The following is a 27,086-nucleotide window of genomic DNA, read 5'->3' as shown; positions in this document are numbered from 1 at the left end:
ATAGTCCATGGCGTGATCTGGCAATAGCGACGTGAAAAATATCACCCATTGGATACCCCTAATCAAAGCAAAGAAGCAAAGATATGGGTGACTATATATATGATACTTTCAAACATTTTTGTCAAACTAATGAATATAATGAATTGGCTGGGTATTCCTAATGTTGATGGACAAAGGTGAGAAAAGAATGAGCTCAAGGATTCAAATTCCCAGCTCAAGCATTGTGTAAATGACCTGAAATCTTCCGTGTGTGCCCTGAAGGAGACCCTTATCCCCTATAGCCATAATACTAAGATTGCTGAAAATTGAAACCAGAATTTCATTCTGCAGCTGCCTGAATTACAATGCAAATTGAGCTCCCAGCCTCATAGGGTGTCTACTGTTAAAGTGAGGATATTGGTTGGGTATAAGTGGGACCCTTAAAGTTGGAATGGGAAAATAGGAGACTCTGATGAAGCTGGGGACGCTGAGCCCATAAATTCTGATGTATCTGCTTTGCCAGTTGAAGTGACCTCTCAAACCCCAGTGGAAGAGACCTCTCCACCCCCAGCAAAAGTGGTAGTGGCCTTTCCACCCCATCTGAGGGGATTAACCCTGCATTGCTTGAAGAAATAGTAATGGCCTCTTCTGAGGCAGTTGCCATGCAAGACGATGTTGATTCTCCTCAAGACTCACCCCCACGGCCCCTCTTTGCTTCTAGGCCTATAACTAGACTCAAGTTCCAGCAAGCCCCTAAAGGTGAGGTTCAAAGTGTGACCCATGAGGAAGTACACTACACTCCAAAAAGAACTGCTTGAGTTTTCTAATTTATATATATAAAAATCCAGGGGACATGTGAGAGAGTATGGGGATATTAAAGGTATGGGATAATGGTGGCAGGATCATAAAGTTGGATCATATCAAATTTATGGATATGGGCTCACTAAGCAGAGATTCTACGTTTAATTTGCAGCTTGGGGAGTTACAAAGGACTCTAACACTTTGTTGGTTACTGAAACGTGGACCAAAAGATAGCCCACTGTGAGTGAATTGAAAATGCCAGATCTACTTTAGTTTAATGTAGAGGAAGGAATTCAAAGGTTTAGGGAGATTGTAGTGTTAGAATGGATTTGTCATTTAAGACCCACTTATTCACCCTGGGAGGCTCCAGAAGACACACCTTTCACCATGACTGTGGCAAATAAGTTTGTGAGGGAATCCCCACCCTTGAAGAGCCCTGTGATTGCTCTTCTCCTTAGGCCAGACCTTGCAGTGGGAACTGCAGTCACTGAACTGGAAAACCTAAATGAACTGGGAGGAATTGGATCCTGAAGTGGCAAGGTGGGTGTGGTTACTGTGACGGACAGCAGGGTCAAAGCAGCAACCAAAATAGTCTGATTCATGTAGACCTATGGCATTGGCTAGTTGATCATGATATTCCTAGAAATAGAATATACAGGAAGCCTACTAAATTCTTACTTGATCTGTATCAGCAGAAAAGTTCTAGGTCAAATGAACAAAAGTCTAACCTAAATCATAAAAACAGAGCTTCTCAATCAGTTCCCAGTTTGAACCAGTTTACAGACCCAGAACCCTTTGAATGAAGGGGAAGCCTGATCCCCTTGAGGAGAGACCTCAGTACAGTGCCAAAAATTATGTTAATCTTTCTCCCAGCATTCCCCCAAAGGAACTACAGCCTTTTACCAGGGTAACTGTGCATCAGAGAAAAAGAAATAGAGTTTTCAGAGACTACTGGACCCTGGCTCTGAACTGACACTAATTCCAGAAGACCCAAAATGTCACTGTTGTCTACCAGTTAGAATAGGGGCTTATGGAGGTCATGTGGTCAATGGAGTTTTAACTCTGATTCATCTCATGGGGGACCCAGTGGGTCCCCAAACCCATCCTATAGTTATTTCCCCAGTTCCAGAATGCATAATTAGAATATATGCATTCAACAGTTGGTGGATACCTTCCCTGTCCTGTGGAATGAGGGATATTACAGTGGAAAAGACTAAATAGAAGCCACGAGAGCTACCACTGATAGTAAACCAAAAGCAATACCTGGAAGGATTTCAGAGATTAGTGCCACCATAGGGATTTGAAAGGTGCAGGGATGGTGGTTCCCATCACAACCCCATTCAACTCACTTATCTGGCCTGTGCAGAAAAGAGAGGTATCTTGGAGAATGACAGTAGATTATTGTAAGCTTAACCAGGTGGTGACTCCAAATGCAGCTGCTGTACCACTTGTGGTTTCATTGCTTGAGCAAATTAGCACACCCCCTGGTACCTGGTATGCAACTCTTGATCTGGCAAATGCTTTTTTCTCCATACTTGTTAATAAAGACCATCCAAAACAGTTTTATTTCCACAGGCAAGACCAGCAGTATACTTTCAGTGTCCTACCTCAGAGATACATCACTCTCCAGCCCTATGTCATAATACAGTAGACAGGAATCTTGATCACTTTCTCTTATATAAGATATCACACTCACCCTTACAGTAATGACATTATGCTGATTGGACCTAGTGAGCAAGAAGTGGCACTATTCTAGACTTATTGGTAAGATATTTGCATGTCAGAAGGTGGGAAATAAATCTGATAAATTCGAGGGCTTTCTACCTCAGTGAAATTTTAGGGATCCAGGTATGGGGCTTGTCAAGATATTCCTGCTGAGGTGAAGGGTAAGTTGTTGTATCTGGGCTTTCCTACAACCAAAAAAAGAGGCATAACATCTAGTGGGCCTCTTGGGTTTTGGAGGCAACATATTCCTTTGGATGTGCTACTCTGGCCCATTTACTCAGTGACCTGGAAAAAAAATTTATATATATGTTTTTCTTCCCTCTCATCTCCTTATCATGTAACATAATACATATTTACTTTATATCATAGTATTTAAGTATTGTTAACCTTACATCATAGTTATTTAAGTTTCAGGATATTAAGGAGAAGAGTAAACATCACGCAAGGACTTTACATCCTTTTCTGAGGAAGGGGCTAGTGAGTTTTTGGCTGTATGTATACAGGAGAGTTGTATCATGTAAGGTTAATTATGACCTTGTTACTGTTTTCATTTGGAGATTAAGCATGTTGTAAGATGTTTATGGGTACCAAGTTGACAAGGGGTGGACTTGTGATGGTTAGTTTTTTGTGTCAACTTGACTGGGCCATGAGATAGAGATTTGGATCTAGAGATAGGGAGAGAGGTCTGGGTCTGATAGCTAACACTGATTTTAGAAGTGGACTTTTGTACAATTTTAACTTTATTACCATTTTCCAGAAATGTTATTATACCACAACCAATAGAATATCCAGCATTCTTATCCCCAGACCTGAATGTTTCTGTTGGGGTGCCAACTACAGCATCCCAATCCAACCAGCCATCTGTAGTACGACTTGAAAAACTTCAGCAACAACCCCGGGCAAGGTAAAAAACAAAAACAAAACAAAACAAAACAAAAAATTTTTCATCTTATTTATGTGTTATTTGTATATTAATTTTTCCTTTGAGACATAGGCTTGCTATTGGTCCAGAAACGTTCATCATGGTGATATTTCATGGGTTCAGTGTTTGTTTTAAAAGTCAATGATCTGGCAAGAAAAGGGGTGAGAACTCATTAATACGGGAGAAAGTATAATACTTTCTCTGCCTCTTCACTCAACAATATAGTCTATAGGTCTCATACTCTTTTCTGTATTTCCCATCTTTTATCTCTATGCTTTAGATATTTTCTTCTGACCTGTCTTATAATCATTTGTTCTTTCTTCTTTGTCTCTTATCTGCTGTTAAGCCAATTGAATTCTTAATTTCAGTTATTTCCTTTTGTTATGGAATTTTCATTTACTTTATAGTTCCACTTCTCTACCAAGATCCTCAGTCTTATCTTTTAATTCTTTGAACATATTAATCATTATATTTCAAAGTTCATCTCTGATAACTTGATTATTTGGATTTCCTATAAGTCTATACCTATTGTTGGTTTTTTTTCCTCAGAGTTTTTAGTCAAATCTTATGCTCTCATATGCCTAGTTGTTTTTATCAAGTGCCAAACATTGTATTTGAAAATCTGTAGAAGTAATTTGAGGCTCTTGATTATATATTTTTACAGATAATATATACATTGGCATCTGGCAGCCAGCTAGCCTAGGAACACTAACAAACCCATATCACCTTAATTCAATTGAGATGAGACTGAAATGATTTGAAATGATTTGGGCTTTAGTTCCTGTGGGCATTAGTCTTTTTCTGGTTTACTTTTATTCTTAACATCAAGGCCGGGACTAGTGTGAGGCAACCAGGGTACAATATTTAAGGAGGCACTTATTCTTGGGGTATAGCCCTCTAGGGCCCCAACTAAAAGCCTAGGTGTTTACCATGGCTTCTCATCCTCAACAGGGGCTGAACTCTGGTTTTTGTTCTGTCATTCTTACATATTTATCTCAAAGCTCTTAACTCTTGGCCACCTCAAATGCCTTGAAGGAAAATGGCTCCAAATTATGGGCTCAAAGTCTCCAGACTTCCTTTCAGTCTGGCATCTTGGATTTGCAAATTCTTGCTGCCTTTATAACTGACTGATACTTCCAAAGAAAAAGTTTTAAAATACTTTGTCTAGCTTTTTCAGTTGTGCAGTGAGATGGTCTGAAATAATCTATTCCATCATTGCCAGAAACAGAACTCCTGAAATTTAAAAAATAGTGTTTATGTATATGCATATTTTACTCAGACTTATAAATTAATTCATAAACATTGAGTTGAGTGATCAAGGAACCCCTTTTTCCCCTAGTCCTGTGTTTTATTCTTTCAATAACATTTATTATTTATTTATTTTTATTGGAGTATAGTTGATTTACGTTGTGTTAGTTTCAGGTGTACAGCAAAGTGAATCAGTTATACATATACATATATCCACTCTTTTTTAGGTTCTTTTCCCGTATAGGTCATTACAGAGTATTGAGTAGAGTTCCCTGTGCTATATACAATAGGTCCTTACTAGTTATCTATTTTATACATAGTAGTGTATATATGTCAATCCCAATCTCCCAATTTATCTCTCTTCCCCCCTCCCCTCTGGTAACCATAAGTTTGTTTTCTACATTTGTGACTCTATTCCTGTTTTGTAAATAAGTTCATTTGTACCATTTTTTAGATTCCACATAATATTTATTTATTTTTATTTCAGTTTTATTGAGATATAATTGACACACAGCACTGTATAAGTTTAAGCAGTACTTAATGATTTGACTTACATACATCATGAAATGATTATCATGTTAAGATTACCAAATATCCATAATCTCAATATAGATTCAAAATAAAAGAAAAAGAAAAAACATTTTTCCTTGTGATGAGATCTCTTAGGATTTACTCTCATAACAGCTTTCATATATAACCTATTGCAGTGCTAATTATGTTAATCATGTTGTACACTGAATGCCTAGTACTTATTTATCTTACAACTGGAAGTATGTACCTTTTGACCACCTTCATCCAGTTCCCCCTCCCCCACCCCCTGCCTCAGGTAACCCCAAATCTGATCTCTTTTTTCTATGAGTTTGTTCTTTCATTTTTTGAAGTATTATTGACCTACAACACAATATTGTTCCTGGTGCACAACACAGTGACTTAACATTTCTATAAATTACAAAATGATCACCATGATAATTCTAGTTACCATCTGTCAGCAAAGATATTACATTATTTTTGACTATATGCCCCATGCTGTACATTTCATCCCCGTGATCCGTTTATTTTGTGACTGGAGGTTTGTATCTCTTAATTTCCCTTACCTATTTCACTCCTCTTCCACTCCCCTCCACTCTGTTTGTTCTCTGTGTCTATGATTCTGTCTCTGATTTATGTTTCTTCATCTGTTTTGAATTTTAAATTCCACATATAAGTGAAATCATACAGTACTTGTCTTTCTATGTCTGACTTATTTCAGTTAGCGCTATACCTTTTTTGTTGCAAATGGCAAGATTTCATTCTTTTTTATGGCTGATACACCATTGCATATATATATATACCACATCTTCTTTATCCATTCATCTATCAGTGGGCACTTAGGTTGCTTTTGTATCTTGGCTATTGTGAATAATGCTGCAGTGAACATAGGGATGCATATATCTATTTAAATTAGTGTTTGTGTTTTCTTTGGAGAAATACCCAGAAGTGGAGTTGCTGGATTGTATGGTAGTTCCATTTATAATCTCTTGAAGAACCTCCATACTGTTTTCCATAGTGGCTGTCCCAATTTACATTCCCATCAACAGTGCAGGAGGGTTCCCTTTTCTCCACACCCTCACCAACACTTGTTATTTGTTGTCTTTTGATAATGCCTATTCTGACATTCTGTGAGGTGATATCTGATTGTGGTTTTGATTTGCATTTCCCTGATGATTATTGATGTTGAGCCTCTTTTTATGTGTCTGTTGACCATCTGTATGTTTTGTTTGGAAATGTGTATGTTCAGGTCCTTTGCCAATTTTTTAATCAGATTGTTTGCTTTTTTGATGTTGAATTGTATGAGTTCTTTGTATATTTTAGATAATAACCCCTTATCATTCATATTGTTTGAAAATACTTTCTCCCATTCAGTAAGTTGGCTTTACATTTTGTCGATGGTTTTCTTTGCTGTGCAAAAGCTTGTAAGTTTAATTAGGTCTTATTTGTTTATTTTTGCTTTTGTTTCCCTTGTTGGAGGAGACATATCCAAGAAAATATTGCTAAGACCAATGTCAAAGGGTGTACTGCCTATGTTTACTTCTAGAGTTTTATGGTTTCAGGTCTGACATTTATGTCTTTAATCCATTTGTTTATTTTTTGTATGTGGTATGAGAAAGTAGTCCCATTTGATTCTTTTGTATGTAGCTGTCCAGTATTCCCAGCACCATTTACTAAAGAGGCTGTCTTTTCCCCATTGTATGTTCTTGCCTCCTTTGTCATAAATTAATTGATCATGTAAGTATGGGTTCACTTCTGAGCTCTTAAGTCTGTTCTATTGATTTATGTGTCTGTTTTTGTGCCAGTACCATACTATTTTAATTACTGTAACTTTGTAGTGTAGTTTGAAATCAGGGAATGTCATATCTCCAGCTTTGTTCTTCTTTCTCAAGATTGTTTGGGTAATAAGGGACTTTTGTGTTTCCATACAAATTTTAGAATTATTTGTTCTAGTTCTGTGAAAAATGTCATTGTTATTTTGATAGAGATTGCACTGAATCTGTAGATTGCCTTGGGTAGTATGGTCATTTTAAAAAATACTAACTCTTCCAACCCATGAGCAAAGTATATTTTTCTGTTTGTTCGTATCATCTTCAGTTTCTTTCATCAGTATCTTATAGTTTTCCAAATACAGGTCATTGACCTCCTTAGTTAGATTTATTCCTAGGTATTTTATTCTTTTTGATGTGGTTGTAAATGGGATTGTTTCCTTAATTTCTCTTTCTGAAGCACAGCTGATTCCTTTTTTTTTTGATGTTTGACAACGAATTCTTTAATTGAAGTATAGTTGATTTACAATATTATGTTAGTTTCAGGTCTACAGCATAGTGATTCAGTATTTTTATAAATTATACTTCATTAGAAGTTATTACAGGGACTTCCCTGGTGGTCCAGTGGTTAAGACTCCATGCTTCCATTGCAGGGAGTGCAGGTTCAATCCCTGGTTGGGGAACTGAGATCCTGCATGCTGCGTGGCATGGCCAAAAAAATTTTTTTTAATTAAATTCTAAAAAGTTATTAAAAAATAATGGCTATAATTCCCTGTGATGTACAATGTATCCTTTTTGCTTATCCATTTTATACATAGTAGTTTGTATCCTTTAATTACATACCCCTACTTTGCCCCTCTCTTCTTCCCTCTCCCCACTGGTAGCCACTAGTTTGTTTTCTGTATCTGTGAGTCTGTTTCTGTTTTGCTAGATACATTCATTTTATTTTTTAGATTCCACGAATAAGTGATATCATACAGTATTTGTCTTTCTCTTTCTGATTTATTTCTCTAAGCATAATATTCTCTAGGTCCACCTATGTTGCTGCAAATGGCAGAATTTCATTCTTTTTTATGGCTGAGTAATATTCCATTGTGTGTATGTATAAATCTTTTTTTGTCCATTCTTCTGTTGATGGACACTTGAGTTGCTACGATATCTTGGCTGTTGTAAATAGTGCTGCTATGAACATTGGAGTGCATGTATCTTTTCAAATTAGGGTTTTCAATTTTTCTGATTTATACTCAGGAGTGGAATTGCTGGATCATATGGTAGTTCTATTTTTAGTTTTTTGGGGACCCTCCATATTGTTTTCCATAGTGGCTTCACCAATTTATATTCCCACCAACAGTGTGAAAGTGTTCCCTTTTCTCCACATCCTCACCAACATTTGTTATTTGTAAACTTTTTTATGATAGCCATTCTAACAGGTGTGAAGAGATATCTCGTTGTTTTGATTTGTATTTCTCTAATAGTGATATTAAGCGTCTTTTTTGTGTGTGCTAGCCATCTGTATATCGTCTTTGGACAAATGTCTACTCAGGTCTTCTGCCCATTTTTTGATTGGGTTGTTTGTTATTTTGATATTGAGTTATATGAGCTGTTTATATATTTTGGATATTAACCCCTTCTTGCTGGTCATATCATTTGTTCAGTTATTGTATTCTTCAGCTCTGTGATTTCTCTTTGGTACTTTCTTTTTTTTTTTAATTAATTTATTTATTTATTTATGGCTGTGTTGGGTCTTCGTTTCTGTGCGAGGGCTTTCTCTAGTTGTGGCAAGCAGGGGCCACTCTTCATCGCGGTGCGCGGGCCTCTCACTGTCGCGGCCTCTCTTGTTGCGGAGCACAGGCTCCAGACGCGCAGGCTCAGTAATTGTGGCTCACGGGCCTAGTTGCTCCGCGGCATGTGGGATCTTCCCACACCAGGGCTCGAACCTGTGTCCCCTGCATTGGCAGGCAGATTCTCAACCACTGCACCACCAGGGAAGCTCCTCTTTGGTACTTTCTTATATTTTCTCTTTGTTGAAATTCTCACTTTGTTCATGCATTTTTCTTCTGACCTTGATGGGCATCTTTATGACCATTATTTTGAATTCATTGTCAGGTAAGTCATTTATCTCTGCTTCATTAATGTCTGTTTCTAGAGTTTTATCTTGTTTTTTTGTTTGGAACTTATTTTCTGGAGTTTTATTTTATTCCTTTGCTTAAGACTTATTCCTCTCTTACTTCATTTTCCTTGACTCTCTGTGTTGGTTTCTGAACATTAGATAAAACAACCACCTCTCTAAGTTTTGATGTTGTGGCCTCATTGTAGGAAAAGAACCTTACCATCAGCCCAGCCCAAGTTCTTGGTTGTCCCTCAAACCTTTGTGATGGTCCAAGTCACCTTGTTTGTTCTTAGTCACCCTTCCAATAGTTGAGGGCATGTCAAGACTTGTCAGTGTCCCAAAGGGGAGATCTCAGTCAGCACCTAGATTCAGGCTGATTGGAAGCTGAACCCCCAGGTAGATGCTGGGAAAGTATGTAGTTAGAGCCCTTTCAGGGAGAAACTGTAGAACTTTTTTTTCCTCTTCCCTCTGTGCTGGGCCTGTTTGTATAGTCACAGGGTTGGTGGTGCACCTGCACCCATAAAAACTGCTTCTTTGTGTACTATAGTCCTGTAGACTGGTAAATGCAAACCCTGTTGACTATGACATCAGGCGACCTGGGGGCTTGTGCCTTGGGTGGCAGCCACAAAATCTGGGGTGCCAGTTGTATGTACAAACTTTTCCTTGGAGATACTGGTGATCTGGATCAGGCTAGAGGGAGAAGAGAGATGCAGTGTCTGCTGGCTTCCCTGGTTTCCAGGGAGGATTGCAGTCAGCCCCTAGAAGCATGCTAAATTAGAAGCCTGACCCTCAAACATTAACTTTTACAGAATGTGAGTAGGCTTCTTTTGGGGAAAGACTGGGAGATGGAGAGTTTTTGCCTACTCTGTGCTGAGCCCTTGGCACATAACCATGGCAAGTCCTAGAGAACCCATTAAGAACTATTTCTTAATAGAAATAGTTCTTATTTTGTTTTAACCTTGAGGGTCTCATGGTCACAAGCTAGGTGTGACCTAGCTAGGTGTTTTGGGGGCCTGTCCCTCAAGTGGCAGTCTTGAAAGTTAGAGCACTCATTGTGGGGTCCAAACCTTTCTCTCCTCAAAGAGATGCTGGGAATTGGAAGTTCCTTCCCAATTGTATGACATGGTGCCAGGGTTAGGTTTATGGTGAGAGTGTATCTCAGCCTTTCCTACCCATTTGCTGTGGGTATTTTCTCATTCGTCCAGTGTTTAGGAGTTGCTCAGCTATTTCTGGATTTCTTTCAGCAGGAATTGCTCCTTGTACAACTATAGATTTGGTGTATCTCTGAGAGGAGATGAATGAGTTCAGGAGCCTCTTCATCATCTTGGACTGGAATCCACAAATTTCTTCAGTTCTTGGCTTAGTAGAACACATCTGGATCCTTATAATGCTTCTCCATTCAGAGTGGCTCCCTGAGCTCTACCTGCAGAACCTCGACTTCTTTGGCTTCCAGTGACAGCAATGGCTGTTGCTCTGCCTTCTCTTGAGTGGCAGCACCACCCAACCCCCTTCTTCCTAGCAGAATGGGTCCCCTTCTCCTCCCTCTGCTCACTGACTCCCATGTATCTTTGTTGTGTGTTTCTGCAATCTAAGAATGTTATTTTGATCCTTATTATCTTCTTATAACTACTTTGGAATTTGACCCTGATAATTCTCTGTTGCTCAATTTTATATGAAATTAATTTTCCTGAATTTTTTGTAGAAGCTTGGTTCTGAAAGCTTTTCTAGCTTCACAGAGCTCCCACTTCTGAAGTTTTTATTTGGTGTTTAAAAATACAGTGACCTTCTTTCAAGGTTTTCTGAGGCCCTGTCCCTAAGTAGAGACCTGGCTGGTCAGTTTTGAGCATTCTCAGTGGTTAGACTACTCCAGTCCTTTAATTCTTATCATGAATGCTTTGTACTCACCCACTATTGGAATGAGCAAAACCCTCCCAGTTTCAACTGCTATTCTCAAGCTGGCTGGCTGTGCTTTCTTGTGACTACCTGTTGGCTATTTGGGGTTCTCTTATTTTCACATTCATCAGATGCCCCTTTTATACCCGTTGCTTTCTCCCATATATTCACTGATACCATGAAGGTCTTATGTATATGGGGTTAATAGGGAAACCTTGTCATGTGATTTTGTTGTAAATGTTGCCTATAAGTTTTTGGGTTTGCTACCTAGATACTCTGAATGTTTTTATGTAGATATTTGGGAGGATTCAAAAACTATGCTACTTCTGCTGCCATCATCTTCTTGGAATTTTCCTTTTTTGCTAAACTTTCATATTCATAATAACTTATTTGTGGTATCATTTGGGGGAATTTATTTAAACAATCATATCATCTACAAGTAATAACAATTTTGTTTCTTTGTTCCCAGTCCTTAATCTTTAGTTTTGTTTTCTTGGCATTCTATGCTGGCTGGAAGCTCCAGTCAATGTCTGTTATAAATGGTAAGGGTGGACATCTTTGTTTTGTTCAGGATCTTTCATGGCAATGCTTCTAGCATTTAATAGTCAAGCACATTATTTATATAGGTTTTTTGGTTGATGTCCTGTACCAGATTAAGTAAATTATTCCATTCTGTTCCTAGTTTTCTAAGAGTTTTCTATTTTAATCATGAATGGATGTTGTATTTTGCCAAATTATTTTTCTCTTTTAATCAGTTAAATTGTATTTAAATTAAACGTTCTGTTGTTAATGTCAAAATATCCTTATATTCCTGGGATAAAGCCAACTGGTTCATGGTATATTATATTTTCCTTATACCACTACATTTTTTGTACTAAAATTATATCTTATTTGTAACATTTGCATCTATGTTTGTGAATGAGATTAGACTAATTTTCCTTCTTTGTAATGTCCTTGTTATGCTTTATTGTCAAGGTCATAGTGTCCTAATGAAATGAATTGAGAAACATTTCCTCTTTTCCATTTAATTCTTGTCGATTATATCTTTAGATTATGAAAGCTTTTTGAAATTTGGATTAAAAACTAAATTCCTATCTTTTCATTTGTTTTATTGCAGAAGATATCATATATTTGTTGAATAATTTATAAAATATATATATATATAGTTTAAATGAGAGCAATATATATAGAATAATTTCTTAAATATGTATGTATAACTTAAATAAAGATAATAAGACCATTGCCTAGATATTTACAATTCGGGTTAAGAAATACAACATTACCAATATTATAATGTATTTTGTGTGCCCTTATGAGATTACATCCCTCTCCCGAACTCTCCTCAGGTAACTACTACCCTGATTTTTGTCATAATCATTCCTTTTCCTATGTGTCCTTAAACAATATATTGTTGGTTTTCTTCTTTAAGAACTTTTTATAAATGTATCATACTGTATGTGTTGTTCTTTGTTTCATACCATATATATTCTTCTATCACTTTTTAAATCTGTAACTAATTTTTCTTTAGGCTAGAAAAAATGAAAAAAGAATATAGACGTCTGAGTACATGGATAGAAAAAGCTAGCTACTTAGAAGGAGTTCTTACCCCAAGATTGGAACGTAAAGAATCTAAGGTAATTAACATAATACATTCTTCCATACATAGATTTTTACTTTTTATTTTAAAATTATGATAATTAAAAATAATGATCAGATATTGTTAATTTGTTCCCTCTCTATAAAATGCTACTCATAGTTCATGCACTTTCCTATTTTGATAATGTGACATTCAATAAATATTGATTAATAATTTATAAGTTTAGTTTTTAACAGCTTTGTTGAGATATAATTCACATACTGTATAGTTCATCCACTTAAAGTGTACAATTCAGTGACCCTAAGTATATTGACAGAGTTGTGCTTCCATCGCTACAATCAGAGAACATTATCATTACCCCGAAAAGAAACCCCATACCTCTTAGCCTATATCCTCCAAACCCCTCATGCCCTGCTAGCCCTAGACGACAACTAATGTACTTTATGTCTCTATAGATTTGCTTGTTCTAGATATTTCATATAAATGGAATCATACAATATATGGTCCTTTGTGACTTGCTTCTTTCACTTAGTATAGTGTTTTTAAGGTTCATCCCTATTGTAGCATGTATCAATACTTCATTTCATTTCATTGCCAAATAATATTTCATTGTTTGGATATACTACATTTTTTTATCCACTCATCAGTTGATGGACATTTGGTTGTTTCCACTTTTTAGCTATTATGTATAATGCTGCTATGAACATTCATGTGCAGTTTTTGTGTGCATGTATGTTTTTAATTCTCTTGGGTATATACTTAGGGGTGGAATTGCTGGATCATATCCTAATTCTGTTAACTTTTTCAGAAACTACCAAACTGTTTGCCACAGCAGCTGCACAATTTTACATTTAACCAGCAATGCATGAGGGTGCCATATCTCCTACAACACTTGTTATTTTCCTTTTTTAAAAAAAGTTAATTATGGCCATCCTAGTGGTTTTGAAGTGGTATCGCATTGTGATTTTGATTTGCATTTCTTTAATGACCAATGATGTGAACATCTTTTCATGTGAATACTGGCCATTTGTATATCTTCTCTGAATAAATTTTTATTCATATCTTTTGCTGATTTTTTAATTAGGCTATTTGTATTTTTACTGCTGAGTTGTAAGAGTTCTTTATATATTTTGGATACTAGACACTTATCAGATATATAAGTAAGATTTACTATTTAGAAGTACTATCTAATCTATACATTTTGACCTGGCAGTAAAAGATTCATAGGGATTTCAGTGAATAGAGAAAACATCGACTAAAATCACAGCTTTGAAATGGTAGTCATAACATATTGATATATTCATGTTTTTCAATGCCTCTGAGATAATTGGGCAGGATTGTGCTGTGATAAAATAAATTGATTAGCATTTGCTAATACAGAATTAGTATTTTAGGGAAATTCTGTGGGGCTTTTCATTCAAGGGACTCTGAACTTTGGGTTTTCATTGAAAAATCAGTATTTTATAAGAGCCAGTGGTCACTCCACCTTATAATTCTTCTTGGAATTTTATAAAGATCCACATCACTTTGCAACTGATAGACCATAATGTATTCCAATAAAAAAGTGATCTGTTTCCCGTGGGTATCCTCTTATACCCCTTGAAGTTAAACATTATGTCATTTGTCTTGTAATCTTTTTCTGTCATGCATTCATCATTCAGAAACCCTGTCAATTCTTGGGTCTTCTCTTCCTGGACCGTTAACTCCTAGCCAGGGTGTGCCTGTCTTTAAAACGGTACTGTTTGCTTTTCTCACAAACCCATATTCTTCTTGTCTTCTGTAAATTTTTTTAAAGTATTTTAAAAAGTTATGAAAGCAGGAACAAATGTTTTAGCTCTTTAAACATTTCTCCAATATGTTTTTCTTCTAGGAAAGTAATACCAATGAGGTACTTGAAAGCCAATTGGAAGAGAGACCTACAGATACTGTGACATCAGGTTAAGAAACTAATTTACCTTTTGTATTTATTATTAAGATAATTGAAACAGGGTGGTTATATCACAAAAAGAAAACTAGCAATCTGCTTTAAGTATACTTCATTTTTTGTTAGGGAATAAAAATACATTTCATTATATTTTTGGTATATAGTATTTATTTTGTAACACTCCAAAGAAAATACTTAGACCCAATTAAGAGTTATTTTTATTTTTACCTTTAATACTCCTTTCCTCTTTAAGAACAAGAAAAAAGTTAAATCTTACCTATAATCTATGAAAAGGTATTTTTGTTAAACATTGTTAACTGTAGAGCTATTGGTCTCTTTTATGTGGAGGATGTGTGTATGTGCGTGCATGTGCGTGTGTGTGTGTAAGAGAAAGGGGGGAGGAGAGAGAGCAGGACAGGAAATTAAATTAACATTAAATGTGAGAACTTTGCACAAATTATCAGTAAGATATTTAATTAATAGAAGATACTGTTCATGCAGTTTTTAAGAAAAATCTCTCTTAAAAGATTCATTTAGAAAGTAAGTTAAAATAGATGCATAATACTCTATCTTTAAAATCTTGGATTCTGCTGGTGTGGATTAATGATTTATTGTTATAAGACTTTGGCCACAGGTTACTTCTCTAATTCTACTTCCCCGGCTACCTCAGGCTTTGATATATTCATTTCTTAACCTCTGAGGATCAACCAGCCTAGCAGAGCTATTTCATCTTTAATCTACTTTTTCACTGAAACATTCAAGTTTTAGGTTGTAGGAGAATCACAACTTCCCTCTTCAGTATTGCGGTTGAATATTGGAGGTTAACCTCTCTCACACACTGATGGTTACTATTTTTTTTTTTTTTTTTACTTTTTTTCACTTATCCACGGAGTTTATTTCAAGTCCCATTGGATCCTCTAGTGACTTCTTTCCTTTTGGCATTTCAGTAGCTCCCTATAGTTACAGCTGACATTTACTGATCACTGGGTTCCAGGCACATTACTTGGATTATGTAACTCAGTACTCAAAGCAGTCAATCGAGGGTGCTATTATTATTTATCCACATATTTACAGATGAGAAAACTGAGGATCAAGTCAGTGAGAGGTGACACAGCCATTAATTTGAACCTAGTCTATTTGACCCAAGAACTCAAGCATTTAACCACATTGCTGCTCCCATTGTATATACTTGTAACATACCTATAAGATAAGCTATCGCTAATCTATTTTACATGTGAGAAAACCAAGGCTCAGAAAAATGAGCTGACAGCAGTCATGCAGCTAATAGTGACCTTAATAAATTGTGTTTTTTACTAGACTTATGCATCCCTTTGTATCTCAATTATTTATTCCCTTTCCCTTTTAGAATTTTCTTTTTTGCTTGCTAAATATGTATTCTTTATATTTCTAGGAAAATTTTACAAGTGCTTCAGTTAGCCTCTCTTGAATGGTCCTATTTTTTCTGGTTACATACAACTTTACTCTTTTTTTCCAATCCCAACCTTATCACTGACCATCTGGGATTTATTTTTATTTCCTCTTGACTTTTAGCAAAATATAGTACATGCCTGTGTTTATGTCTTATATTGAGGGATCTGAAATCTTATCATTTTATACATATTTTCACTTCATCTCCACACTTGTTCATTTACTCCTCCATCTTCCCAGAGATTCATCAGCCTGTTTTTACTAAATATGTAGTGTTTATGTTTGAATAACTGCTTTGATTTAAATTGCTCCTATTCTTGGTGAGAAAAACTGTAATATTTTGTTAATGCATATAAATAATGTTTATTTTTTATATATAATAAAATACTTCTATGAATTTCTTAACAGATATCCATCTTATAAAGGAAGAAGCTGAAACTATTCCAAATGAGGTAAGGGAACTTGAAAGAGAACTTCTAATAGTTACTATTTTATAAAGGGATGAAATAATTGTAAATGGAGAAATATTTATAGATGGAAAGAAGAAAGCACTCAAGAAGTTATTCAAGTTTTCATGGTTATTTCTGTTACAACAATATCTGTACAGTGTTACACGATTTATTTAACTTAAATTACACTGTTAAAAGGGAAGTTTCAGTATCAAATAGTAACATTTTAAAGTACATATGAATATAGGGGACAAAAGGTGTTTATGAACAGAAGGGGGGAAACAAGTAAACGAAAGCATAAAGTTCTGCACCTTAGAAATGGATGCCACAGACCTAACTACATTCTTTACTTTTTCTCTATAATACAACTGTGTATTCTCTACAATGTATAATCTCCAAAGTAATAGTCTGTATTTTATAAATAGAAATAAATAGAGTTCACATAATATTATTTGCTTTTTAGCTATTTTTACAGAAGGTATTAATTCCGTAAGGCAGTGGACCCCTATGTAAACCAATAAAATATAAAAGATTCTTCTGTACTACTTGACAAATAGGATTTAATGATTTCTATTCTTGGGCCAGTGGCTCCCAAAATACCAATTGAAGAGTCAGTATGTACTGTTTTGCACAATCCAAAGAGAGAGAAAAAAAGACAATATAGAGAATTTCTCATACAGCTAAATTTACCTGGCTTAACAGACTGTCCTTTCTTTTATGATACTATTCTTTGTACTATTTTGCTATTAAAATTTCCTTTATTTTACCATATAATTGTGATTTTTATGATATTGTTCTTTGTGCTAATTTGCTATTAAAGTTTCCTTTGTTATGGTATATTGGTGATATTATAGTAACAGTAAAATGTCAGACCCCTTGGTTTTCTTCTTTGAGATGCTGATGATTTATAAAATATGAATATATGAGAACCTCTACTTTATAATGCAGTATGATCATTTTTATGGATAATATCCTATAGTCCATGGTATCAGGCAAGTAGAGAACTTCTCAACTCTTCTAATAAGGAATGTAATAATTTACAAATATTGATGGTAACTTGTTATAATAAAGGATAAAAGTACAAATGATTTTAAGTCCAGTTTTGTTAGTTTTAAATATTTTCTAGTTGATAATGATTAATAGGTAGCTTGTCTTATTGATACATTTTCTAGTTACTGGATAACGATGATAAGAAAGGCCTGACTCTACCAACTTTGAACCAGTCGTGTGAAGATGATTCAAATGTTGTTGCTCCTAAAAGTGACATGTCAACAAAGGAAACAGATACTCCATTGCCCACTATTCCGAGGCTGACGTTAACAGAAGAGGACAAAATACCATCTTTAGAGGAACACCAGCAAGAAGCTATGCCGGAGATAAAAATGAAAAATCTATTCTTCCCACCAAAAGAAAAACTGAAAGATAGATATCCAAGCCTTTTAAAAACTGACTCATCTTCATCAGAGGTAAAGTTGAAAAATATCCATATAAATCCAGGTAGAATAAAGAGGAGGAACTTAAATTTATCTCCAACAGAAATTAGGTGGCAAAGCAACAGTCTGAGCTTAGCTTGAAGGAAGAGCACAAGCTTAGTTTCCCCAGATTCAAAATCAAAAGGCAGCTTTCAAAGTCACGATCCAAAGGAAGACCTTCAACTAAAGGTATCTGCCCTTGTATTAGAAGTATAAGACTAAGAAAAACTAAAGAATTCATTAATAAAAAATAAATAAATTGAAAATACATTCAAATGTCTCCAAGTAGAAGTGTGTCTAAGTATATTAAATATTCCTACCCTACTAATACTCATCAAGTAAGGAGGAAAAAAACCTTTGAAGGAAAAGCAAAGTGATCTGAGAAACCAGTAATACAAACCAGTCTCATGGTTTTGTGTAAAATTCAGGTGAAAGTATAACAATGGTAGCAAAATCTAAATTCAAAGGAAAGCCTGAGAGGTTATTTCAGTGGAAATTTTTAACGAAACTGTTATAGGAAATAGCATATCTGTTACAAACAGTTTTATAGTTTAAAATGAGAATGATCTGAAAATTTAAAGGTACACCAGGGAAAAGCATTTCTCAAAATGACAGTTATTCTACTTAGATCTTTACATCTTGTTTGAGTCACTATCATAAAGCAGTGTAAAAATGTGTATTGGTCAGTGGGAAAACAATCTGAGTTCTAAGTATGGCTCTGCCTCTAAATACATTAGCAAGCTTGCACACCTGAATCCCTAGGCCTATTTTCTCATCTACTGAATGGTAGTTTTACACTAGGTCATTTCTAAATTCCTTTCCAAATTCCAAAAGATATAATTTTATTAAATATCTCAAGTTGGGTAATTATTCCTAATTACCTAGATCAATACGCTAAGCAATGTAACTTAAAAAGAAAAACATTCTTGTTTCTACTGAATGTGAAAGTAATACACAGTCATTATAGGAAATTTAGAAAATGGAAGTATAAAAAGAAAATAAAAGTAGTTATAATTCTACTGCCACATTTAATAATTTTATTTCCTTTCAGTCTTTGTTATTAACATATGTATATCTTTTATTTATTTTTAAAAACTTGGATCAAACTATATATGTATAATTTTATATTATGCTTTTTTAAACTTGATATTATATTTTAAGCATGTTACCTGAATTTTCTTTAAAATTTGCAAGATTCAGGATATCCTCAAATATTGATATTCAGTAATTTAAAATAGTTTCTATGTTTTTGGACATTAAGCTTGAAATTAATATTCTTTTACCTATTTATTTGTGTCTGTGATTATCTTCTCATATATTTATAGAAATAGCATGTTGACAAATTGCTCTCCTGAAAGATTGTGCCACTTTATATTCTGACCAGTGATATTTGAGTATTAATGATATTTTAAATAATGATTAAAACTTTTTCATGCTTATTAGCCATTTTGATTTTCCCTATGAGTAGATGAGTAGATTGTCCATTTTTTTCTGTTGAGTATTTGGTGATGTTGTTTAGGTTTTATAATGAGCTCTTTTTATTATACAGATAATAACCTTGTATATTCATGGCACATACTTTTTCATAGTTTTTGTGGTTTGCCTTTTAATTTCTTTATTGAATCTGACTTCCAAAATAGTCAGTTTTCATTTGATAAGTGAATTATTTATTGCTCCATAACAAACCACACCAAAATTTAGTGGCTTAAAATAACCATTTTATAATTTCTCAAGATTCTGTGGGTTGACTTTGCTTAGGTAGGCAGTTGTTTTGCTCCACTTGATGTTGGCTGGTCCTCTAGTCATCTAGGAGCTTGACTGGGCTGGAACACTCATTATGGCTCTCTTATGTGTTTTATACCCTGATGGAAACAGCCGTAGGTCTGGGCTCAGTTGGGATGCGTGGACATCTGGTTTGATGTGCCTGTTTCTCTCTCTCTCTCTCTCTCTCTCTCTGTGTCTCAGTTTCTCTCTCTGGAATCTTAGGGATCATTCCTCCCCCTGTCCATGCAACCTCTTCATATGGTCTCTCTATGTGGTCTTTCTAGCAGGGCAGCTGAACTTTTTATGTGGCAGCTCAGGGCTTCCAATATACAAAAACAGAAGCTTCAGCTACTCTTAAGACTTAGGCTTTGTACTAGCATAGGGTCACTTTCACTCCATTCTGTTAGTTAAAGCAAGTCCCAGGCTCAGCCCTGACCCAACATGGGAGGGGACTACATAAGAGCGTGAATTTTGGAAGGTGTCGTTCATTGGGGGCCATCCACAGATTAACCATCTCTAGCTCCAAGTAATTTCTCTCCCACATGCAAAATACACTTACTCTGCTTCCAAGATTCTTAGTTTCATGCCATTACTGCATTAGGCTCAAGCTTAAGTACGGAATTTCATCAACTAAATCAGATCCAGGTAGATGAAGCTTCTTGAGCGTGGCTTCTCTCAATCTTAAGACCTGTGAATTGAAGAGACCAGTTATCTGTCCACTACATACAATGGTGAATCAGAAATAGGATAACAACAGGCACTTACATTCCAAAGGTGAAGGAAGGGTAAAGAGAAGCATATAGCAGTCAGTGAGCCATAGTAATTCTGAAGCTCTGGCTCTGCCCTCTGAGAATCTTTCTTTTTCCATAAGAAAGAGCTTATATTTGTAGCTGAGTAGCTTTGCAGCCTATGTCTTATCTGTAGAAAGTTAAGAGTTCAAAAACCTCTTTGCATTTTAAATTGTCTCTGTTCCTTTCAGTCCAAGATACTATGATTATCTTAGAGATTTTGCAGGTTTCCTGGGTATCAAATTATGACCTTAGCTAAATGTTACACCCCTAAATATCTTTAAAACATGCCCCCGTTTACTTTTGACTGATAGTCAAGGTGCTGTAGCACAATATCCTTAAGAATCTTAGAAGCTCTCTGGTCTAGCAGAGAGGATCTAAGAGGCCACCCTAAGATACTTAGAATATTTTTTGTCTAGTCAAGTGGGTCTGTAAGATACTACCTTAAATATTTTTGAAGTGTTAACAACAGTTCTCATGGCCTTGTGATCTTGACTTTGAAACTACATTTTACTGGCAATGCCATTGGAACCTGATCAATGAAGTCATGAGGTAGGGATTCCTGGCATTGGTTTAGTGGCTTAACAGTATCATTAAGGACCCAGGAACCAGGCTCTTTCTTATCTTTCCTCTTTTTCACAGTCTTGCTTGTCACTTCATTATCACCGGATGTTTGCTTCAGTCCTAGGCATCATTTGTAGATCAAGGCAGGGGGTAGAACATTCAAGTTTTCTTTTGCACTTGCCCCCTTTTATTTCTACAAAGAAACAGAAGTTTACCCAATAATCCTCCAGCAGATTTTATGTCCCATTGACTAGAATTAGTTTACATGACTATGTTTAGCTTCAAAGGAGAATGAGAAAACTAGCATTTGGCAAAATGGAATGGGGTTGCCAATAATGATTCATCATTTGGGGCTGTATACGTTGCTGTTACAAGCAGAATTCAGGTTCTGTTGTGACAGGGCAGTATGAGGAGTGGTTATTGTATAATCAGCACAGGTAGCAGTAGCACCACAACTATTCTTCTGTCTGATGGGAATGCTCTTCTCTGGATCTTCTTGGGGTTCATTCATTCACACCATTCAGGTCTCTACTCAGCTGTTACCGCCTTACAGGGGCCTTCTCTGACCACTCTAAGTAAAATAATTATCCACTCACTCACCCTAGCCCATCTCTATTTTTTTCTTGTATCATTACCTGGTATCATATTACATGTTTCTTTACTTGTTATTGTCTGTCACTCCCACTTGACTTTGTTCCAAATGGTAGGGATTTAGTCTTACTCATCACAGTATCTTACCATTTAGAGTAGTGATGAGTCCATGATGGGCACTCAATAAATATTTGTTGAAGTAGTTAATTAATTAGAAATACTGCAGGGTTTTGAGGCATTTTCTTTGGAATCTCTGAATATGTTACAATTCCTGAGCCTCATTGTATGTGATTAATCAAAATCATTTGGTCCTAGGGAAATACAAATTATTTTAATACTTTCAAGGTGAATGAAGCACCTAGTTCTAGCATACCAAATATCAGGCATGAGGCAGCGAGATTAATTCCATATTCCATAAAGAGTAGTGATAAAGGCTCTGATTATTTATGAGTTTTTGAGTTTAAAGTCACTAGTGCCTGCTGAAGACTAGGATTAAGGAGGGCAGGGAGTGGTATGTGTGATATCATTAACCTTCTGTTCATTCATTTGAATTTTTAAAAAATTTTTATTTTATTGGAGCATAGTTGATTAACAATGTTGTGTTAGTTTCAGGTGTATAGCAAAGGGATTCAGTTTTACATATACATATATCTATTCTTTTTCAAATTCTTTTCCCATTTAGGTTATTACAGAATATTGAGCAGAGTTCCCTGTGCTATACAGTAGGTCCTTGTTGGTTATCAATTTTAAATATAGTAGTGTGTATATGTCAATCCCAAAGTCCCAATCTATCCACCCCCCCTCACCCTTCCTCCCTGGTAACCATAAATTCGTTCTCTAAGTCTGTGAGTCTGTTTCTGTTTCGTAAATGAGTTCATTTGTATCTTTTTTTTAGATTTCACATATAAGCGATATCATATGATATTTGTCTTTCTCTGGCTGACTGATTTCACTTAGTATGAGTGAAATAGTATGCTATACAGTAGGTTCTCATTAGTTATCTATTTTATACGTAGTAATGTATATATTTCAATTCCAATCTCCTAATTCAGCCCACTCCCCTTCCCCCTTGGTATCCATAAGTTTGTTCTCTACATCTGTGTTTCTATTTCTGCTTTGCAAATAAGTTCATCTGTACCATTTTTCTAGATTACACATATAAGTGATATTATACAATATTTCTTTTTCTCTTTCTGACTTACTTCACTCTGTATGGCAGACTCTAGGTCTATCCATGTCTCAGCAAATGGCACCATTTTGTTCCTTTTTATGGCTGAGTAATATTCCATTGTATATATGTACCACATCTTCTTTATCCATTCCTCTGTTGATGGACATTTAGGTTGTTTCCATGTGCTGGCTATTGTAAACAGCACTGCAGTGAACACTAGGTTGCATGATCCTTTCAAACCACGTTTTTCTCCAGATATATACCCAGGAGTGGGATTGCTGGATCATATGGTAGCTCTGTTTTTAGTTTTTTAAGGAACCTCCATACTGTTCTCAATAGTGGCTGTACCAATTTACATTCCCACGAACAGTGTGGGAGAGTTCCCTTTTCTCCACACCCTCTCCAGAATTTATTGTTTGTAGACTTTTTGATGATGGCCAATCTGACTGGTGTGAGATGATATCTCATTGTAGTTTTGATTTGCATTTCTCTAATAATTAGTGATGTTGAGCATTTTTCATGTGCCTCTTGGCCATCTGTACACCTTCTTTGGGGAAGTGTCTATTTAGATCTTCTGCCCATCTTTTGATTGGGTTGTTTGTTTGTTTTTTGATATTGAGCCGCATGAGCTGTTTGTAAATTTTGTAGAGTAATCCCTTGTCAGTTGCATTGTTTGCAAATATTTTCTCCCATTCTGTGGGTTGTACTTTTGTTTTGTCGGTGGTTTCCTTTGCTGTGCAAAAGCTTTTAAGTTTAATTAGGTCCCATTGGTTTATTTTTGTTTTTATTTCCATTACTCTAGGAGATGACTCAAAAAAGATATTGCTACGATTTATGTCAAAGAGTGTTCTGCCTATGTTTTCCTTTAACAGTTTTATAATATCCATCCTTACATTTAGGTCTTTAATCCATTTTGAGTTTACTTTTGTGTATGGTGTTAAAGAATGTTCTAATTTTATTTTTTTACATGTAGCTGTCCAGTTTTCCTGGCACCATTTATTGAAGAGACTGTCTTTCCTCCATTGTATAGTCTTGCCTTCTTTGTCATAGACTAATTGACCATACATGCGTGGGTTTCTTTCTGGGCTTTCTATCCTGTTCCATTGATCTATATTTCTGTTTTTGTGCCAGTACCATACTGTCTTGATTACTGTAGCTTTGTAGTATAGTCTGAAGTCAGGGAGCCTGATTCCCCCAGCTCCATTTTTCTTTCTCAAGATTGCTTTGACTATTCAGGGTCTTTTGTGTCTCCATAAAAAATGTATCTCCTAGGGGGCTTCCCTGGTGGCGCAGTGGTTGAGAATCTGCCTGCCAGTGCAGGGAACACGGGTTCAAGCCCTGGTCTGGGAAGATCCCACATGCGGAGCGACTAGGCCCCTGAGCCACAATTGCTGAGCCTGCGCGTCTGGAGCCTGTGCTCCGCAACAAGAGAGGCCACAATAGTGAGAGGCCCACGCACTGCAATGAAGAGTGGCCCCCACGTGCCACAACTAGAGAAAGCCCTTGCACAGAAACAAAGACCCAACACAGCCATAAATTAACTAATTAATTAATTAATTAATTAATTTTAAAAAATGTATCTCCTTAAAAATTTTTTAAGATTTATTTTATTCTAAAATAAATTTTTTTATTAAATTTTTTTTCTGTGAAAAACACCACTGGTAATTTGATAGGAATTGCATTGAATCTGAGGATTGCCTTGGGTAGTATAGTCATTTGACAATATTGATTCTTCCAGTCCAAGAACATGGTATATCTTTCCATCTGTTTGTGTTATCTTCGATTTCTTTCATCAGCATCTTACAGTTTTCAGAGTACAGGTCTTTTTTCTCCTCAGGGAGGTTTATTCCTTGGTATTTTACTCTTTTTGATGCGATGGTAAATGGGATTGTTTCTTTAATTTCTCTTTCTGATCTTTCATTATTAGTGTATAGAAGTGCAACAGATTTCTGTGTATTAATTTTGCATCCTGCAATTTTACCTAATTCATTGATGAGCTCTAGTAGTTTTCTGGTAGGTCTTCAGGATTTTCTATGTATAGTATCATGTCATCTGCAAACAGTGACAGTTTTACTTCTTCTTTTCCAATTTGGATTCCTTTTACTTCTTTTTCTTCTCTGATTGCCATGGCTAAGACTTCCAAAACTAAATTTGGATTCCGTTTACTTCTTTTTCTTCTCTGATTGCTGTGGCTAAGACTTCCAAAACTATGTTGAATAAAAGTGGAGAGAGTGGACATCCTTGTCTTGTTCCTGATCTTAGAGGAAATGCTTTCAGCTTTTCACTGTTGAGTATGATGTTAGTTGTAGGTTTTTCATATATGGCCTTTATTATGTTGAGGTATGTTCCCTCTATACCCTCTTTCTGGAGAGTTTTTATCATAAATGGTTGTTGAATTTTGTCAACAGCTTTTTCTGCATCTATTGAGATGATCATATGGATTTTTCCTTCAATCTGTTGATGTGGTGTATCACACTGATTGATTTGTGGATACTGAAAAATCCTTGCATCCTGGGATAAATCCCACTTGATCATAGTGTATGATCCTTTTAATGTATTGTTGGATTTGGATTGCTAGTGTTTTGTTGAGGATTTTTGCATCTATGTTAATCAGTGATATTGGTTTGTAATTTTCTGTTTTTGTGGTATCTTTGTCTGGTTTTGGTATCAGGGTGATGGTGACCTCATAGAGTGAGGTTGGGAGTGTTCCTTCCTCTGCAATTTTTTTGGAATAGTTTCAGAAGGATAGGTGTTATCTCTTCTGTAAATGTTTGATAGAATTCGCCTGTGAAGCCATCTGTTCCTGGACTTTTGTTTTTTTAGGAGTTTTTAAATTTCAGTTTCAATTTCAATACTTGTGATTGGTCTATTCATATTTTCTATTTCTTCCTGGTTCAGTCTTGGGAGACTGTACGTTTCTAAGAATTTGTCCATTTCTTCCAGGTTGTCTATTTTATTGGCATATAGGTGCTTATAGTAGTCTCTTATGATCCTTTGTATTTCTGTGGTGTTGATTGTAACTTCTCCTTTTCATTTCTAATTTTATTGAATTGAGCCCTCTCCCTTTTTTCCTTGATGAGTCTGGCTAAAGGTTTATCAATTTTGTTTATCTTTTGAAAGAACCAGCTTTTAGTTTCATTGATCTTTTCTATTGTTTTCTTCATCTCTATTTCATTTATTTATGCTCTCATCTTTATGATTATTTCTTTTCTTCTACTATCTTTGGCCTTTGTTTGTTCTTCTTTCTTGTTCCTCTGGTGGGCAGGGCCATGCTCAGGAAGATTTAAGCAGCCTGTCTGCTGATGGGTGGAGCTTTGTTCCCATGCTGTTTGTTGTTTGGCCTGAGGCATCCCAGCACTGGAGCCTACAGGCTGTTGGGTGTGGCTCGGGTTTTCGAGAGGGTGGGGGGGGTGGGGGGTGTGAGGAGGGTGTGTGGGGGGTATGGTGGCCTCCAGGAGGGCTTACGCCAATGAGTACTTGCCAAAACTGCCGCTGCCAGTGTCTTTTTTCCTGCAGTGAGCCACAGCTGCCCCCACAGCCTCTGTGGGTAACCCTTCAATACTAGCAGGTAGGTCTGGCCCAGTCTCTTATGAGGTCACTGCTTTTTTCTCTGGATCCTGGTGTGCACTAGACCTTGTGTGTACCCACAAGAGTGGAGTTTGTTTCCCCCATTCCTGTAGAATTCTTGCAATCAAACTCCACTGACCTTCAAAGCCAGATTCTCTGGTGGCTCCCCCCACCCCCCTTTGCAGACCCACAGGCTCAGGAGCCTGACATGGGGCTCAAAACTTTCACTCCTGTGGGAGAACTTCTGCGATATAATTATTTTCCAGTTTGTGGGTTGGCCACCCGGCATGTATGGGATTTGATTTTGTCACGATTGCGTGCCTCCTACCGTCTCGTCGTGGCTTCTTCTTTGTCTGTGGGTGTAGGGTATTTTTTTTTTTGATAGGTTCCAGCGTTGTTGTTTTTTTTGTCGATGGTTGTTCAGCAGTTAGTTGTGATTTCGGTGTTCTTCTAAGAAGGGGTGAGCTAACATCTTTCTACTCCTCCATCTTGCCAGCAAGTCCCATCCATTTGAATTTCATTGCCTTTACTATGCCATGAATTCCATTTATGAAATTTAAAGCCTTAAATAATGATTGCTAGACTGGTGGAAAACATGCCATGATCTTCCAAACTCATTGTCTTTGCTAACTTTGCACTTCGAGTCGACCCAAGTCATGCAAGTGAAATGCACCTTACAATTATTTTATCCACTATAATTTTTAATTCAATAATTTTTCACTGGTAAGTTTTTCTAATCTATATGTTTTCTTTTCACAGATGTAATAAATTCTTGAAACTATTTGAGACTATAAAA

The 27,086-nt window shown here is 36.1% G+C and overlaps 2 protein-coding genes across 3 annotated transcripts in view; one reads left to right on the top strand and one right to left on the bottom strand.

Annotated features, from left to right (window-relative positions):
* Positions 1 to 27,086, bottom strand: part of STRADB (STE20 related adaptor beta) — an 89,868-nt gene that overhangs the window by 9,312 nt on the left and 53,470 nt on the right. The window contains exon 12 of one of the 2 annotated variants that reach the window (XM_082467222.1): positions 19,542 to 20,297. The exons of the other annotated variant lie outside the window; for it this stretch is intronic. The gene's annotated coding sequence lies outside the window, so the exon portion shown is untranslated. Of the gene's footprint in view, positions 1 to 19,541; positions 20,298 to 27,086 lie in introns of those variants that run through there. 2 annotated transcript variants of the gene reach the window in all.
* The window catches only part of LOC309663398 (cation channel sperm-associated targeting subunit tau-like), a 92,935-nt gene that overhangs the window by 40,840 nt on the left and 25,009 nt on the right, over positions 1 to 27,086 (top strand). The window contains exons 8-12 of the mRNA XM_082467402.1: positions 3,263 to 3,409; positions 12,504 to 12,609; positions 14,443 to 14,509; positions 16,333 to 16,376; positions 17,546 to 17,839. Of these exons, the coding sequence (XP_082323528.1) occupies positions 3,263 to 3,409; positions 12,504 to 12,609; positions 14,443 to 14,509; positions 16,333 to 16,376; positions 17,546 to 17,839 (658 nt within the window). The remainder of the gene's footprint in view (positions 1 to 3,262; positions 3,410 to 12,503; positions 12,610 to 14,442; positions 14,510 to 16,332; positions 16,377 to 17,545; positions 17,840 to 27,086) is intronic.

This window comes from Balaenoptera physalus (genome assembly GCF_965194825.1).
Source record: "Balaenoptera physalus genome assembly, chromosome: 6".
In the NCBI taxonomy this organism is placed as follows: domain Eukaryota; kingdom Metazoa; phylum Chordata; class Mammalia; order Artiodactyla; family Balaenopteridae; genus Balaenoptera; species Balaenoptera physalus.
This window is presented reverse-complemented; position numbering and strand designations above follow the sequence as displayed.